The sequence below is a fragment of the Aquarana catesbeiana genome, linkage group LG08, assembly GCF_042186555.1.
Source record: "Aquarana catesbeiana isolate 2022-GZ linkage group LG08, ASM4218655v1, whole genome shotgun sequence".
Classification (NCBI taxonomy): domain Eukaryota; kingdom Metazoa; phylum Chordata; class Amphibia; order Anura; family Ranidae; genus Aquarana; species Aquarana catesbeiana.
Window position 1 is genome coordinate 288,266,444 of NC_133331.1, and position 15,240 is coordinate 288,281,683.

The window sequence follows — 15,240 nt, forward strand, 5'->3', positions numbered from 1 at the left end:
GGGGCAAATCCTTCCGGTCCTTAAGTGGTTAATCACCACTGTTTATTTTTTATTTTTTGCTAAACAAACTAAAGAAGACCGGAAAATATGTTTTTCTTAGTTTCTGTTATAAAATTTTGCAAAAAACACATTTTTCTTTTTCACTGATGTGCACTAATAAGGCTGCACTAATGGGCACTGATGAGGCTGCACTGATAGGGAGGCACCGATAAGCTGCACTGATGGGACTTCACATATATTCAGGTCACAGATAAACAGTGCCTTGATTATCAGTGTAAGAAGGTACCCACTGTGCCCTGTCGGCCTTGCCGGTTATCACCTCTCCTTTCCTCTTGTAGAGACGTGTGAGGAGAGCACTGCCGATAACTGGCAAGTTTGTTTACATGTGACCAGCTGTGATTAAACACAGCTGATCACATGGTAAAGGGCCGCTGTGATTGGCCCTTTACCACGATCTGTGATCAGCTGTGTCCAAAGGATACAGCGGTCACAGAGCGCTCCCCAGGGGCTGCGGTTCTGGGAGGACATAAATGGATGCCCTCCCAGAACTGGCGAGCCGCACTGTAGCCGTCTTTCAGCTATAGCGTGGGACCTGCACATATGTCCTTTGAACTAGGCTTTCCCAATTAATTCTGACACAGAGGTAACAGCCTTAAAGCCCATAGGTTCAAGTAAGGGGCTCAAGAATGTGGTATAATGCCAAAATAGACTAGTTTGTAAATTGCTTTATTATTGATAATAGATAAAATGCAACAATATATTTATAAATGGAATAAGAATATGTCTATATTTTTCTATTAAAGTGTTGATTATATTGTTCTATTAAAGTGTTGAATAAAACCAGAGTTTGCTATAAACAATTTCATTGGTAATTTATGTAGCGCTACTTCCACAGGAGACGCTTGGTTGATTATGTTCTCTGTTCTTTTCCTTGACTTTGTGAATAACCTCAGCCTCACTGACACCCCTGGTTGAATGAAAACTGATACAAGCAGTTTTAAGAACTGAAGTATAGATATCTTTATGTCAGGACCTGGGCTCAAACCTGAGACCTCTTCGGTGTCTGGTGTTGACTCATCCCACTGAGCTATCTGGGATGCTGGACAGCTCTCTGCCTGATCTATTGGACAATCCTATCTGATCCATTGGATAACACTGCCTTGTGTCTTGATTGTTGTTGCACCTTGAACTCCTTGCTCCTCCCATGAACTTCCTATTTAAGCCTTGTATCAGCACTTCATCTTTGTTCGGTTATTGTGCCTTCTCAGCCAATGCCTTGTTCCTGTCTTCCCTGCTGCCGTATATTTTGTTACCACTTGTGATTGACCCTTGGCTTGTTCCTTGACTACTCAACTGCCTGATCCCAACCTTCAACTACTCATTACCGACCTTTTGGCTTGTTTACTGACCGCTCTGTTGTTTGATCCTTATCTGTTCATCCGCTTCTTGACCCTGGCTTGCTCACACCCTTGTGGGGCAAACCTGAGGACCGTGACCTGGTACTAGCAGCTAAATCCATCTCCACCATCAGGAGCTCTGGTGAACACTGGTTAGTACTTAAACTCCACACCTCAGATGAGGGTGACTGCCTGTGTACCTATCCTATTGGTCGGTGGTAGTCCTGCAACTGCTATAGCAACTGGTCTTCAAGCCTGATGCCTGATCGTAACAGAATAACCTGGCCTAAAACGTAGAGGCCGCTATAGCAAATGCTGTGGCTCCTTTCAGGCAGCAAATTGCAGAGCTGCAGGAGTTTGATGTCACCTACCAAGAAAAAAATTTGCTGGACTGGAAAGTGTAGGGAAAGGGCAACACGAAGAGATCCGTGCTCTGCAAAAACAGTTGCTGGACCTACGTTCCCAAGATGATGCTAACGCACATATGCCTCACCCACCCAAGTTTAATGGAGATCGCCGCCATTACAGAGGTTTTCTTAACCAGTTTTGCATATATTTCCAAATTCAACCCGCTGCATTCACTTCTGAAAAACAGAAGGTAATGTTTGTTATCAACCTCCTGACTGGGGAAGCTCTAGCCTGGGCCTCCCCTTATATAGAACAAGCCAGTGCCATGCTGAAGAATTTCCGGACTTTTGAGGCTGCGATGAATCAGGTTTTTGATTATCCCAACCACTGGGCTACTGCTGAAGCAAAGTTGCATAGTTTACGGCAGGGTAAACGTTCTGTTGCTGAGTACACAACTGAATTCAGACGTTGGATCACAGATACCACTTCGAACCCAGCAGCGCAAAAAAGTCAGTACCGCCAAGGGCTTTCTGAACAGGTAAAAGATGAGCTTGCCAGAGTGGAGACACCTAATGATCTTGAGGTCTTCATCCAACTATGTATCCGAATTGATCAAAGACTTACAGAAAGGAGGAAGGAGAGACTGGGAATGTTTGGAAGTAATGGTGGCATGCGTTTCTCTGCTAGTCAATTTGTTCAGAAGGATCCAAGAGTTTCTCCAGATTCTGACACAGCTAAACCTATGCAGGTTGATGCAATTAAGAGATCCATTTCTCTAGAAAGAGAGAAGACGTTCAGAAAACCTGTGTTTATATTGTGGGGACTCTGGGTATTACGCAGTTAACTGTCCTAAATTGTGGCGACTAATGTGATCATGCCTGAACAAATAAACTCTATTACACAGTCGATCTCCCCATTGATTCATGAAGAGAATAAAGTAAATTCTGTACTTTCTAATTTTATCATCCCTATTAATCTCATCTCTAATAGTATTGAAAATCCTTGCTCTGCTATTCTGGACTCTGGGGCTGGGGGGAACTTTATGGACAAAGAACTTGCCCACAGTAATAATATCCAAACAAGAAATAAGTCTGCTCCTATCGATATGGAGATGGTCGAAGGTTCACCCTTAACTTCAGGATCTGTTACCCATGAAACAGTCCCTTTGGTACTGCAATTTGAGGCTAACCATCATGAGACCATCAGTTTTCAGCTGATTACGTCACCCAATATTCCTGTCACCCTGGGCATTCCTTGGTTTTCCACCCATAATCCCTCCATCAACTGGGAAACACGGATTATAAACTTTAAATCCCCCATTGCGAGGAATTCTGTAGAGAACCTTGTCAAACAAGTTCTTTACCAGTCAAGGAATCACAGGTGGATGTTGTTACTACGAGGTCATATGACAACCTGCCTCCACAATATCATGAGTTTCAGGATGTCTGTGATAAGAAGAATGCCGATCAGTTACCTCCTCATCGCCCATATGATTGTCCCATTGAACTGCTCCCAGGGACTAAAATACCTTTTGGACGCCTTTTCAATCTTTCAGAACCTGAATTAAAGGTTCTCAGGGAATGGATTGGTGAGAATTTAGAGAAGGGCTTTATTAGACCCTCAATGTCTCCTGCAGGGGCAGCCCTGTTCTTTGTTGCCAAGAAAGATTCCACCTTGCGTGCATGCATTGACTACTGGGACCTTAATAAGATCACTATTAAAAAAACACTATTGTAAGGAAACCAGCAGAAATCGCCTGGCACGCACGGGAGACCACAGATGCCCGTTCGCACTTGTGTGCTTGCGTGGCGCGCACTCGCAGGAGCGCGCCCTAGCGCCAGTTGGCCTATTTAAAGGAGGCCCCAGCAACTGATCGGTGCTGACTGGTCTTCGGCTGTGTCCCTGTTACTCTGAACCTGTATTATTCTGCCTGATTCCCGTTGCTGACCTTGGCTCCTGTTTACCCGGTTCTGAACTCTGCTATACCTGATCTCTGGTTCCTGATCCCGGCTTCCCATCTGACCCGTCTCTGACTGATGTTCCGGTACCCTGCTGCCCACCTGTTGACGAACCCGGCTATCCCTGTGACCTCACCCTGGTGCCCAGCTTGGCCCAGCGCAACTACCTGAGTGTCTGCAACCAGCTGCGACTTCCTGCACAGCAACTACAGTCCTGCGACCAGCTGCGACTTCCTGCTCTGCAACTACAGTCCTGCGACCAGCTGCGACTTCCTGCAACAGGGTTCCTGGTTTCCACCTGCAGGCACTCGTGTGCCTCCTGTTCCTTGGCTCCTTCTGTTTCACTCTCAGCGGGACCTGGACTGGAGATACAAGAGAGGCCGACCTCGTCAATTCAGTCTCCCTTCGGGTACATGACAGCTATCCACTTCCTCTAGTCTCTGAAATGTTGGAAAGACTCCGCTCTGCCAAAGTCTTCACAAAACTAGACTTATGGGGGGCATATAACCTCATCCGCATGCGTCAAGGAGACAAATGGAAAACCGCCTTTAGAACCAGATATGGCCATTTTGAGTCCCTGGTTATGCCTTTTGGCCTGTGCAACGTCCCTGCCACTTTCCAACACTTCATCAATGATGCTTTTGGAGACCTATTGGACCAGTTTGTGATTGCTTATCTGGATGATATTCTCATCTTTTCTAATAACCTGGAGGAACATCGCAAACATGTTTGCACTGTCTTTGAAAGGCTAAGGAAGCACCAACTTTATATTAAATTGGAGAAATGCGAGTTTGAACGAACCCAGATGCAGTTCCTGGGATATATTATTTCTCCTAAAGGAGTAAGCATGGATCCTGAGAAGATCAAAGCAGTGGTGGATTGGCCTGCCCCTAGAAATGTTAAAGAGATACAACGATTTGTTGGTTTTGCCAACTTCTACAGAAATTTCATAAGAAACTTCTCTAAAGTGATAGCATCAATTACACAGCTGACAAAAAAAGGGATGCCCTTTATGTGGTCAGCTGAGGCACAGACTGCTTTTATTAAGCTAAAGACTCTCTTCACTTCTGCACCAAAATTGGTACATCCTGATCCTGAAGTTCCTTTTATAGCGAAAGTGGATGCCTCAGACTCTGCAGTAGGAGCTATCCTTTCTCAGCAAAAAGGAGAAAAGATGCAGCTTCATCCTTGTGCGTATTTCTCTCGCTTAATGTCATCAGCCAAAAGAATATATGACATTGGGAATAAGGAGTCACTGGCAATTAAGGAAGCCTTTTCTGAATGGAGGCATCTGCTGGAAGGGGCTAAGCATCCAGTAATTGTTCTCACTGATCATAAAAATTTAGAATTCATTCGTTCTGCCAAGAGAAAGTCTTCTAGACAAGCACGTTGATCGCTGTTCTTTTCCAGGTTTAATTTTAACATCTTGTATCGACCTGGGTCAAGGAATGGTAATGCCGATGCATTATCAAGGATGTTGACTGAATCATGCCAGGAAGACAACCCTGAATGTACTATCCTGCCTCAAAAGAACTTCATAGGGGCCACGGGTTTCAAGACATTCTTGAGTCTCCTAAAGGAGGGGTATGAAAATGACCCTCTTGTAAATCATCCGCCTATGGATATTAACCTTGTGTACAAGAATGGCTTTTGGACTCATACACATAATCTCTATGTACCTGAATCTACTCGGATTGAAGCCCTCAGGTTGGTTCATGACTCAAACTTGCTGGGAATTTTGGGATTTCCAAAACAGAAGAGCTCTTGTCATGTTCCTTTTGGTGGCCCAGCTAAAAGAAAGATGTCAAACACTATGTGGCCTCATGCCTGACCTATGCACACAGTAAGACTCCCCGAGCTTCTCCTTTGCAGTTGCTCCAGCCACTCCCTGTTCCATCAAGACCATGGGCCTCAATTTCTATGGACTTTGTGGTAGATTTACCTCCCTCAAAGGAAATGACCACCATCTTGGTCCTTGTTGACCGTCTCACTAAGATTGCTCATTTTTTTTACCTGTTAAGGGGGTACCTTCAGCTGAACAAACTGCTGAGTTAATGGTTCGAGAAGTATTTAAACTACGTGGAATTCCTGACGATGTGGTGTCTGACAGAGGAGTACAGTTTACTTCAAAATTTTTGAAACACTTTTGCTCAGCCTTAGGTGTAACAGTTAATCTGTCTTCTGCTTTTCATCCCCAGTCTAATGGTCAGACCGAGAGGACCAATCAAACCTTGGAGCAGTACCTTCAATGTTTTGTCAGTTATCTTCAGGATGACTGGGTGGATTATCTTTCTACAGCAGAGTTTGCATATAACAATTCTAAACATAGCTCCACTTCTCAAAGTCCTTTTTATTTAAACAACGGTATCATCCAGTTTTTATTCCTGATCTCCCTATCTCAACTCCAGTTCCTTCTTTTACCAACAGATTAACTACTCTGCAGGAGATTCAGGAGAAATTGATCGAAACTTTGAGGGAGACTCAGGAATGTTACAAGAAGGCTGCTGATAGACATCACAGATCACTTACTACCTTTATTGTGGGTTACAAAGTTTGATTATCAACCAAAAATTTGAAGGTCCATGTTCCGTCTGCAAAGCTGGACCAGAAGTTTGTAGGACCATTTAAGATTTCTGCTCAAATCAACCTTTCACTTAAAACTCCCTGATAGTATGAAAATTCATCCTGTTTTTCACATATCACTACTTAAACCATTTCATGAAAATCCCTTTTCTGGAAGAATTCTTCCACCTCCTCCACCTGTTGAGGTACAGGGTGAAGTAGAATTTGTGGTAGAGGAAATTCTTGATTCCAGGATCTTTAGAAACGAGCTACAATATCTGGTCCAATGGGAAGGATATGGGCCAGAAGAAAATCCTTGGGAGCCTGAGGAGAACGTTCATGCCCCTAGATTAACAAGAGAATTCCACCAGAGGTTTCCTCACAAACGCAGCCCTAGGACATCCTGAGAGGAGGGGAGTACCGTCAGGACCTGGGCTTGAACCTGGGACCTCTTTGGTGACTGGCGTTGACTCATCCCACTGAGCTATCTGGGATGCTGGACAGCTCCCTGCCTGATCTATTGAACAATTCTGCCTTGTGTCTTGATTGCTGTTGAACCTTGAACTCCTTGCTCCTCCCATGAACTTTCTATATAAGCCTTGTCTCAGTACTTCCTCTTTGCCAGGTTATTGTGCCTTCTCAGCCAGTGCCTTGCTCTTGTCTTCCCTGCTGCCGTCTGTATTTTGCTACAACTCGTGATCAACCCTTGGCTTGTTCCTTGACTACTCGACTGCCTGATCCCAACCTGCAACTACTCGTTACCGACCTTTTGGCTTGTTTACTGACCACTCTGTTGTTTGATCCTTTATCTGCTCATCTGCTTCTGGACCCTGGCTTGCTCACACCCTTTTGGGGCAAACCTGAGGAACCTCAACCTGGTACTAGCACGTAGCTAAATCCATCTCCACCATCAGGAGCTCTGGTGAACACCGGTTAGTACTTAGACTCTGCACCTCAGGTGAGTCTGTGTCATCTGCCAGGGTGACTGCCTGTGTGCCTATCCTGCTGGTCGGTGGTAGTCCTGCAACTGCTATAGCAACTGGTCTTCAAGCCTGATGCCTGATTGTGACACTTTAACTCAACTGTAAATCCTGTGTACCAGGAATTTGACACATGACTGTTTAGTGGTAAATGAACTCAATGTATTGATATGGGTTTGAATAAATGGTGTACCATAAAATTCTGTACCACTAGACTGGAATTAACTAATGAATCAGCAAAGTCAGCAATAAACAAGTACATAGAAGCAATAACTGCAGTGTGGATACCTCTTAATATAGGCAATAGGCAAAGGTCTCTGTGGAGCAGCTATAGGGAAGGCAGTCCTTGGTCCTATCTCTTCAGACGGCTAGCGTTGGGGGGCCAGTTTTCCCAGTGGTGCACATGAGTACATTCAAACCTGCAGGCAGTAGTAACTACAAGATAGCTGTATAGTCATTTTATAAAGGGCTTAGTCTGTCCAACAGCAGATGGTAAATGACCGCAGCAGCAGCTCACCGATCCCAGCAATATTGCAGCTCACGGTCCAGTCACACACAGCGATAAGTCCTTCCGGATCCCACTTAGGCTGCCAATATGCAGCAACAATGGTGTACTCTGGACATCAATGTGCACTCTCCAATCCCCTACTTCATCAATAGAGCGTTTTTCTCTTAACAGCCTGGAAAAATGCTTCTTTTCCCTCCTCTCTGCAATCTCTCAATGGGAAACACCATAGAACCTCTCTTCTGGACTACAGTTCCCACAGGGTGGTGCTGCTTGACTCAGTCTATTGAACTCCATAGTTGCAAACATTTCAAAAATATATTTAGGGACACTTTTTCCAGAAAGCCAGTGTAGGCGTAGCAGTATGTTAATTAGGGGCGTAACCATCCATTTTGTGGGCGTGGCTTACTTAAAAATGTGTTGTGGTTTAAATTACGCAAAATTTTGGGCGTGGCTAAAAGGGTGTGTGGTTAGAGTCTGAGATGACTTACATAATGGAGAATGTGGTAATGTTAAATAGGTAATGAAAGGAGGGCAGTGTACAGACGTTGGTAGTATGTAGGGCAGAATACAAAGGTCAGTAGGGTGTAGAGCAGTGTACAGAGGTCAGTAGTATGTGGACGCCAGCAGGGCAGAGGACAAGGGGGTCAGGAGGACACAAAAGTCAGGAACGCACATTGCGTCATCAGCACACAAATCCCCTGCTGATCAGTGTGTGGCGGATAGCAGATCCATGTCTGTTCAGTTTCTGCAAAGTGGACACAGAGCCCACTCTGCTCTATGGGTGGCCATAAGTAAACAGATTCCGCCTGTCTGTTTACACCCGACTACCCTCTGATCCGATACATCTAAACAGAAGAGGACAAATCCCCTGTCACTTTTTTTTTCAGCGGACATGATCAGATCTGGAGGTAGGCAGGTGTAAATGGACACAATTCCGTGACCCATAATTGGAAGGAAGAATGACCCATTACTGGATCTAGGGATAACCCATGGTTGATACAGGGGGTGACTTGTGTTTGGAACAAGGAGTGACCCATAACTGGAATTAGGGATGACCTATGGTTTGAACAAGGAGTGACCCATGATTAATGCCCCATTAGTGGAAAAAGGGGTGACCCATGGTTGGAACAATAAGTGACCCATGTTTAAAATGAGGGGGGACTTGTGTTTGAAATGAGGGGTGAGGGACAACTCATTAGTGGAACAAGAGGTGACCCATTAATGGAATGAGGAGTTACTGATTGACTTGAGGGATGATACATTTGTGAAATGAGGAGTAACAAATGATTGGAAAGAGGAGTGACAAGTGATTGGGACAAGGGGTGACCCATGTTTGGATTAGAGTATAACCTATGATGGGATGGAATAGAGGATAACCTATTATGGGTTGCTATGGACAATAACTTCACTCTGCATGGTGGTCAGTCCCTTTTAGAGTCGGTACATGTTCTATACAGCCACTACATAACAAAGTGTGGAGTTGGGTATCAATGGCCACCACACCGGTAACTTACCTCCTTCCCCTGTTGCTCTCCTTTTGTCTCTGCAGCCTAATAGGGCATACACACGGTCGGACTTTGTTCAGACATTCCGACAACAAAATCCTAGGATTTTTTCTGACGGATGTTGGCTCAAACTTGTTTTGTCTACACACGGTCGCACAAAGTTGTCGGAAAATCTGATCGTTCTAAACGCGGTGACGTAAAACACGTACGTCGGGACTATAAACGGGGCAGTGGCCAATAGCTTTCATCTCTTTATTTATTCTGAGCATGTGTGGCACTTTGTCCATCGGATTTGTGTACACACGATCGGAATTTCCGACAACGGATTTTGTTGTCGGAAAATTTTATCTCCTGCTCTCCAACTTTGTGTGTCGGAAAATCCGATGGAAAATGTCCGATGGAGCCCACACACGGTCGGAATTTCCGACAACACGCTCCGATCGGACATTTTCCATCGGAAAATCCGACCGTGTGTACGGGGCATTAACCTCATGTGCACCAGTGAAGGAGGGCCGGCTGCACCTCCAACCCAAGACCTGCCCAATCAATCTGCGAGTCTCACAGGCTCCGACTCTCATTGATATTCTCATTTGGAGACTCGGAGTGATTCCCAGAGAGTGACGCCTGATTAGCTGCTGAAGGAGGAACTATTGACCAATCCACAAACACAGGCAGGAGGTGGAGGAGGTAGGGGAGAGATCTCTGGGAGTGTTTGTGATTACCCGGCACCGCAATCGTGTTTTGACATACAGTGAACCGGTAACTCTCAACTGTCCATGACAGAGCCTGATTTTCAGGAAGAGACTGGGACATCAGTCTGATTTCCGTGAATTTCCTGGGCAATTTGGGACTGTTGGGAACTATGGAACTCTCCCTGCTTAGCAGCTCCCTTCTCTTGCTGGAAACAGCCATTAATCAGCTCAGCACTGCAGAGAGCTATAGAGAGCAGCTGCAGACAGTTACATAGTTAGATTGAAAAAAAGACACAAGTCCATCTAGTTCAACCATATAAATAAATAAATAAAAATAATATCCTACAATCCCATATATCCAATCCTATACCCACAGTTGATCCAGAGGAAGGCGAAAAAACCCAGCAAAGCATGATCCAATTTGCTACAGCAGGGGAAAAAATTCCTTCCTGATCCCCGAGAGGCAATCAGATTTTCCCTGGATCAACTTTACCTATAAGACGGCTTTCACACCGAGCCGCCCTGGGCGTCAGCGGTAAAGCGGCGCTATTATTAGCGCCACTTTACCGTCATTTTAGCAGCGCTATTCGGCCGCTAGCGGGGTGGTTTTAAGCCCCCGCTAGCAGCCAAAAAGGAGTTAAATCCACCCGCAAAACGCCGTCGGAGCAACATTTTGCCGGTGGTATCGCAGCGCTGCCCCATTGATTTCAATGGGGAGCAGCGGTGGAGGAGCGGTGAGTTCACCGCTCCAAAGAAGCTGCTGGCAGGAGTTTTTGTGACGCCCTGCCAGCGCACCGCTCCAGTGTGAAAGCTCTCAGGCTTTCACACTGGAATGAATGGAGCCGCTTTTTTCAGGCGCTATACAGGCTCTGTTTTTAGTGCTGTAGCGCCTAAAAAACGCTGGCAGTGTGAAAAGGGTCTAAATGTTTGTACCCAATTACATTTTATACATTTAGGAAAGAATCCAGGCCTTTCTTAAAGCAATCTACTGAGCTGTCCAGAACCACCTCTGGAGGGAGCCTATTCCACATTTTCACAGCTCTCACTGTGAAGAAACCTTTCCGTATTTGGAGCCAAAATCTCTTTTTCTCTAGGCGTAAAGAGTTCCCCCTTGTCCTCTGTGTTGACCATAAAGTGAATAACTCAACACCAAGTTCACTAGATGGACCCCTTATATATTTGTACATGTCGATCATATCCCCCCTTAATCTCCTCTTCTCAAGAGAGAATAAATTCAGTTCCTCTAATCTTTCCTCATAGCTGAGTTCCTCCATGCCTCTTATCAGTTTGGTTGGGTTTCACTTACTCTCTATTCTTAGCCAAGCACCTGGCTACATTTATTTAAAACATGGTGACTTTTCCAGGGCCAAAACTTCAAATTCTAAAGACAGAGGATACTTGTGTGGCACCCACCTAGAGTAGTGTAGTTTGTTAGGTAAATTTAGTTTAGCTCCTCAGTAATTAATAAAACAAGGGTTGATTGTTAAAGCGGAGTTCCACCCAAAAATGGAACTTCCGCTTTTCCAGTTCCTTCCCCCCACCAGTGTCACATTTTGCACCTTTCAGAGGGGAGGGGGAGCAGATACCTGTCTAATACAGGTATTTTGCTCCCACTTCCGGGCACCCACGGGTATCTATGCCACTTCCGGTGCCTTTCCGCACCCCCCCCCCCCCCCCCGCTGTCTTCTGGGAGACACACAGGTCCCAGAAGACAGCAGGAACCAAAGAACCAGTGGGATAGCGCAGCACGAGTCACGCATGCGCAGTAGGGAACCAGAAAGTGAAGCCGCAAGGTGATTCCCTTACCAAAGATGGCAGCGGCAGCTTTGTGTGCCGACATCGCGAGTGCCCTGGACAGGTAAGTGTCCTTATTTTAAATGTCAGCAGCTGCAGCATTTGTAGCTGCTGACTTAAAAAAAAAATCAGCGGACCTCAGCTTTAAGGCCTGCTCAGTGTCTCGCAGGCTGCTGCTCTGATTACTTCCCCTTGTATTCTAGAGAATTATATAATTATAGTGGGAGGAAAAACAGAATAGGTAGCCTGAATATTTATGGAACGCCAGCCAATCCCTAGAAAGGTGTGCCCAGAAAGTGGTGGAAAAGTTCATAAATAGTCTGGGGCCTGGGGCAGGGGAAGCAGAGTTCCTGGGATCTCTGAAGGGATTTATGAAGGTGTCATCTTGAAGTCCCAGCTGAGGCTTCAACTGAGGGGCCTAGTTGCAACATTTTAGCCATGGAGTTTGTTTGTGTCTGGAGAAGCTCACTGGAGAGTACCAGGAGGAAGTTGTGGGCAAAGGTGTCCAGCTGTCCTATGGTGGTGTGAATTTGTGTCTCCCTCACTGGAGAGTGCCTGGTGGCAATCAATGATCCTGTGTCTGTATGAGTAAATGATCCAGTACTCTTGCAGGGTTCTAATGAGGAAATTGGCAGGGTCTGGATCCCTTTAGACATAATCTCCCTTTGGGAATATCTCACCAAAAATGACATTTTTGTTGACGGGGATGCCCAAAATCTGACTTGTATCTTAGTGCAGACTTCTGGGAAAATCAGTCAGCCAATCACACAAGCAGGAAATTCAATTTCTGGGGGCGTTCTTTACACCATCTGTATACAGAACGTCTCCAGATTGCCATATTGCATTGAATTTTACAGAAATTTGCAACAGCTGCAGATTTGAAGGGAAGTGTAATATTTAATAACATTCAATTACAATGTGACTTGTGTAGCAATTGTATATTCTATAAAAAAAAATTTTTGTTATTTTTTCCCACAAAAGTGGAGTTACCCTTTAAGGAGATCATAGCCTGTGAACTATAAAGGGATTGAGAAAATGCCCTAAACCATGATCATGTTTTAACCCCACCCCCTTTTTATTGTAACTATACTCACTGTCAATATGATTTTTTTCCCCCACCAATTTCTTCAGAAAGCTACCAAGAAGCAGAATATATGGAGAGGTATATAGATGGAATGAAACTGTATGGCAAGATCTGTGGTCATGGGGGATCCTCCAACTGTTGTCCGACCAGCCTGGAAAGGAACTTCTCACCGGCAGGAACTGTGGTGTGGCACTAGAACTCAGAGTCAGCCTATCTACTCTACGTTTTAGTCCTTCCCTAGTAGTGTAGAATAGTCTCTTCTGGTTTAGGATTTAGCATCATGGACAGGACATGTGGCTGAAACTTTCTCTTTCCACTGCCTCCTTCTGGAGTTTCAAAGTCAATAACCAGGGTCAGAAAGTGCATACAAAATATATTTACAGGCATTTACAAATTCAGACAGTAGAGGGCAGCAAACACAAGCAAAAAAACCCCCAAAAAGTCTATTTCAGATTTCATAGGATGGGGGGGGGGGGGGTTTCCGGGAGGAAAACTTTAACCTCTAACCACTAACCTGTAATCTCCCTAGTGAGGGCGAATCAACAGCTTTGCTTTAAATCCCCAACAGCATATATTTACCTGTCTAGTCACTCTCTCGCCGCTCTGTTTAGCACCGGGAGCCTACTTGGCACTTTGGGTACATGTGGCTCACTCCCTGTGAAATTGCTGGGCCAGTCAGCGTAGTCACAGGTGGCCTCCATAGCCCTGTGTAAAGCTACAACACCGGCAACTTATATCTTTCCCTCAGTCCCAGCAGCTAAATGAAGGAAAACAGCTGTAAGCGGTTGCTTCACCCTGCATGGGCAAAAAATACCTCCCAACTGTCCCAGATTCTGCGGGACCGTCCTGGGATTTCAGCAAAATCCTGACGTCCCGCTAATTCGACGTGTCTCCTTTTGGCTCCACGAATTTAAAGCTACAACACCGGTGACTTGTATCTTTCCCTCGCGCTAGGCAGCTAAATTAAGGAAAACAGCCGTAAGCAGTTCCTTCACCCTGCATGGGCAAAAAATACCTCCCAACTGTCCCGGATTCTGCGGGACCGTCCTGGGATTTCAGCAAAATCCTGACGTCCCGCTAATTCGACATGTGTCTCCTTTTGGCTCCACGAATTTACCTCACAGCACTTTGGAAGATTGCCCCTCCAGGCCGCCACCTTGCTCGCTCCTAGCAATCAGCACTGAGGTTTCTATATCCACTTAACGACCAGCGATGAACCCATACGGGTAGAGCCGGTGGTCGGCTGTCTTGTAATAGCAATTGGAGTGGCTAACTAACTGCTTGATTGCTATTACAGGCAGCAGGAGGGGACACCCACCTGCCCACTTCCGCGGCTTTCTCTGGCTCTCCCGTCCTACTGGGAAAACCTGAGAGACCAGCCGGTGCATCCATGGGCTGGCTGGACAGCCAAACAAAGCCGGATTCGGCTTTGATCGTCCGTTTGTGATAATAACCCGGAAGCGATGACATGGCATCACGTCTGGTTTATTCGGAAACAATCAGCACCATTTTTTCAAAAAGTATTCAAAAACACCGATCTTGGTGTTCTGAATGCTTTTAAGGGCAGAGGAGGTATTTGGGGTCTTATAGAGCCAAGATCTCTCCATAAAGAGGACCCGTCATCTTTATTTCTATTACAAGGGATGCTAAAAAAAAACAAAAACAAAAAAAAACAAAAAAAAAAACTTAAAGCGGGGGTCCACCTATCTATCGTTTTTTTTTTTTTTTTTTAGTTCATTCACAAACTTTTCTTCTCAGCATTACATACTCACATATTGTGTGTAATATGTCCGCCTGTGTCAGATTTCGTCGGAAAGGAACTTATATTATTCACTGCAGGCGGTTTCCATCTTCATTGTGGGCATTTGAAGTCCACAAGCATTTATTTCCTGGATGTGGTGAATGCTGTGCTCCCAGCATTCACCGCTCGTTCCCGCACATGCTCAGTGGCATCCTGGGAAGCCTGAGACTAGCTCCCAGGAGTCTGGGAGAGGCTAGAAACACGCCTACTCCCAAGGGAGGAGAACCAGGAAGTGCAAAGAAGAATAGAAAAATAAAAGGTAATTACGTCGATTTAGATTTTTTTAAACAGCATGTCAGGATCTAGGCAAGGAAGAGAATACATACAGATATTGTTCAAAATTTGGGTGGAACTCCGCTTTAAAAGGCACAGCGTAAAAATAAAAAGTAAAATCTATATTAAAAAAAAATGAACACGCCCCCATCCCTCCATGCTCGCACGCAGAGGTGAACGCATACATAAGTCGCTCACGCATATGTAGACAGTGTTCAAAGCACACTTGTGAGGTATCTCCGCGAACGTTAGAGTGAGAGCAATAATTCTAGTGCAAGATCTCCTCTGTAACTGTAAACTGATAACCTGTAAAAAAAAAGTTAAATTGTTGCCTATGG

General features: G+C 45.3%; 1 protein-coding gene across 1 annotated transcript in view; it reads left to right on the top strand.

The window, feature by feature from the left end:
* The window catches only part of LOC141106779 (uncharacterized), a 99,518-nt gene that overhangs the window by 15,549 nt on the left and 68,729 nt on the right, over nt 1-15,240 (top strand). Inside the window, exons 8-9 of the mRNA XM_073597706.1 lie at nt 4,124-4,990; nt 5,114-5,410. Of these exons, the coding sequence (XP_073453807.1) occupies nt 4,124-4,990; nt 5,114-5,410 (1,164 nt within the window). The remainder of the gene's footprint in view (nt 1-4,123; nt 4,991-5,113; nt 5,411-15,240) is intronic.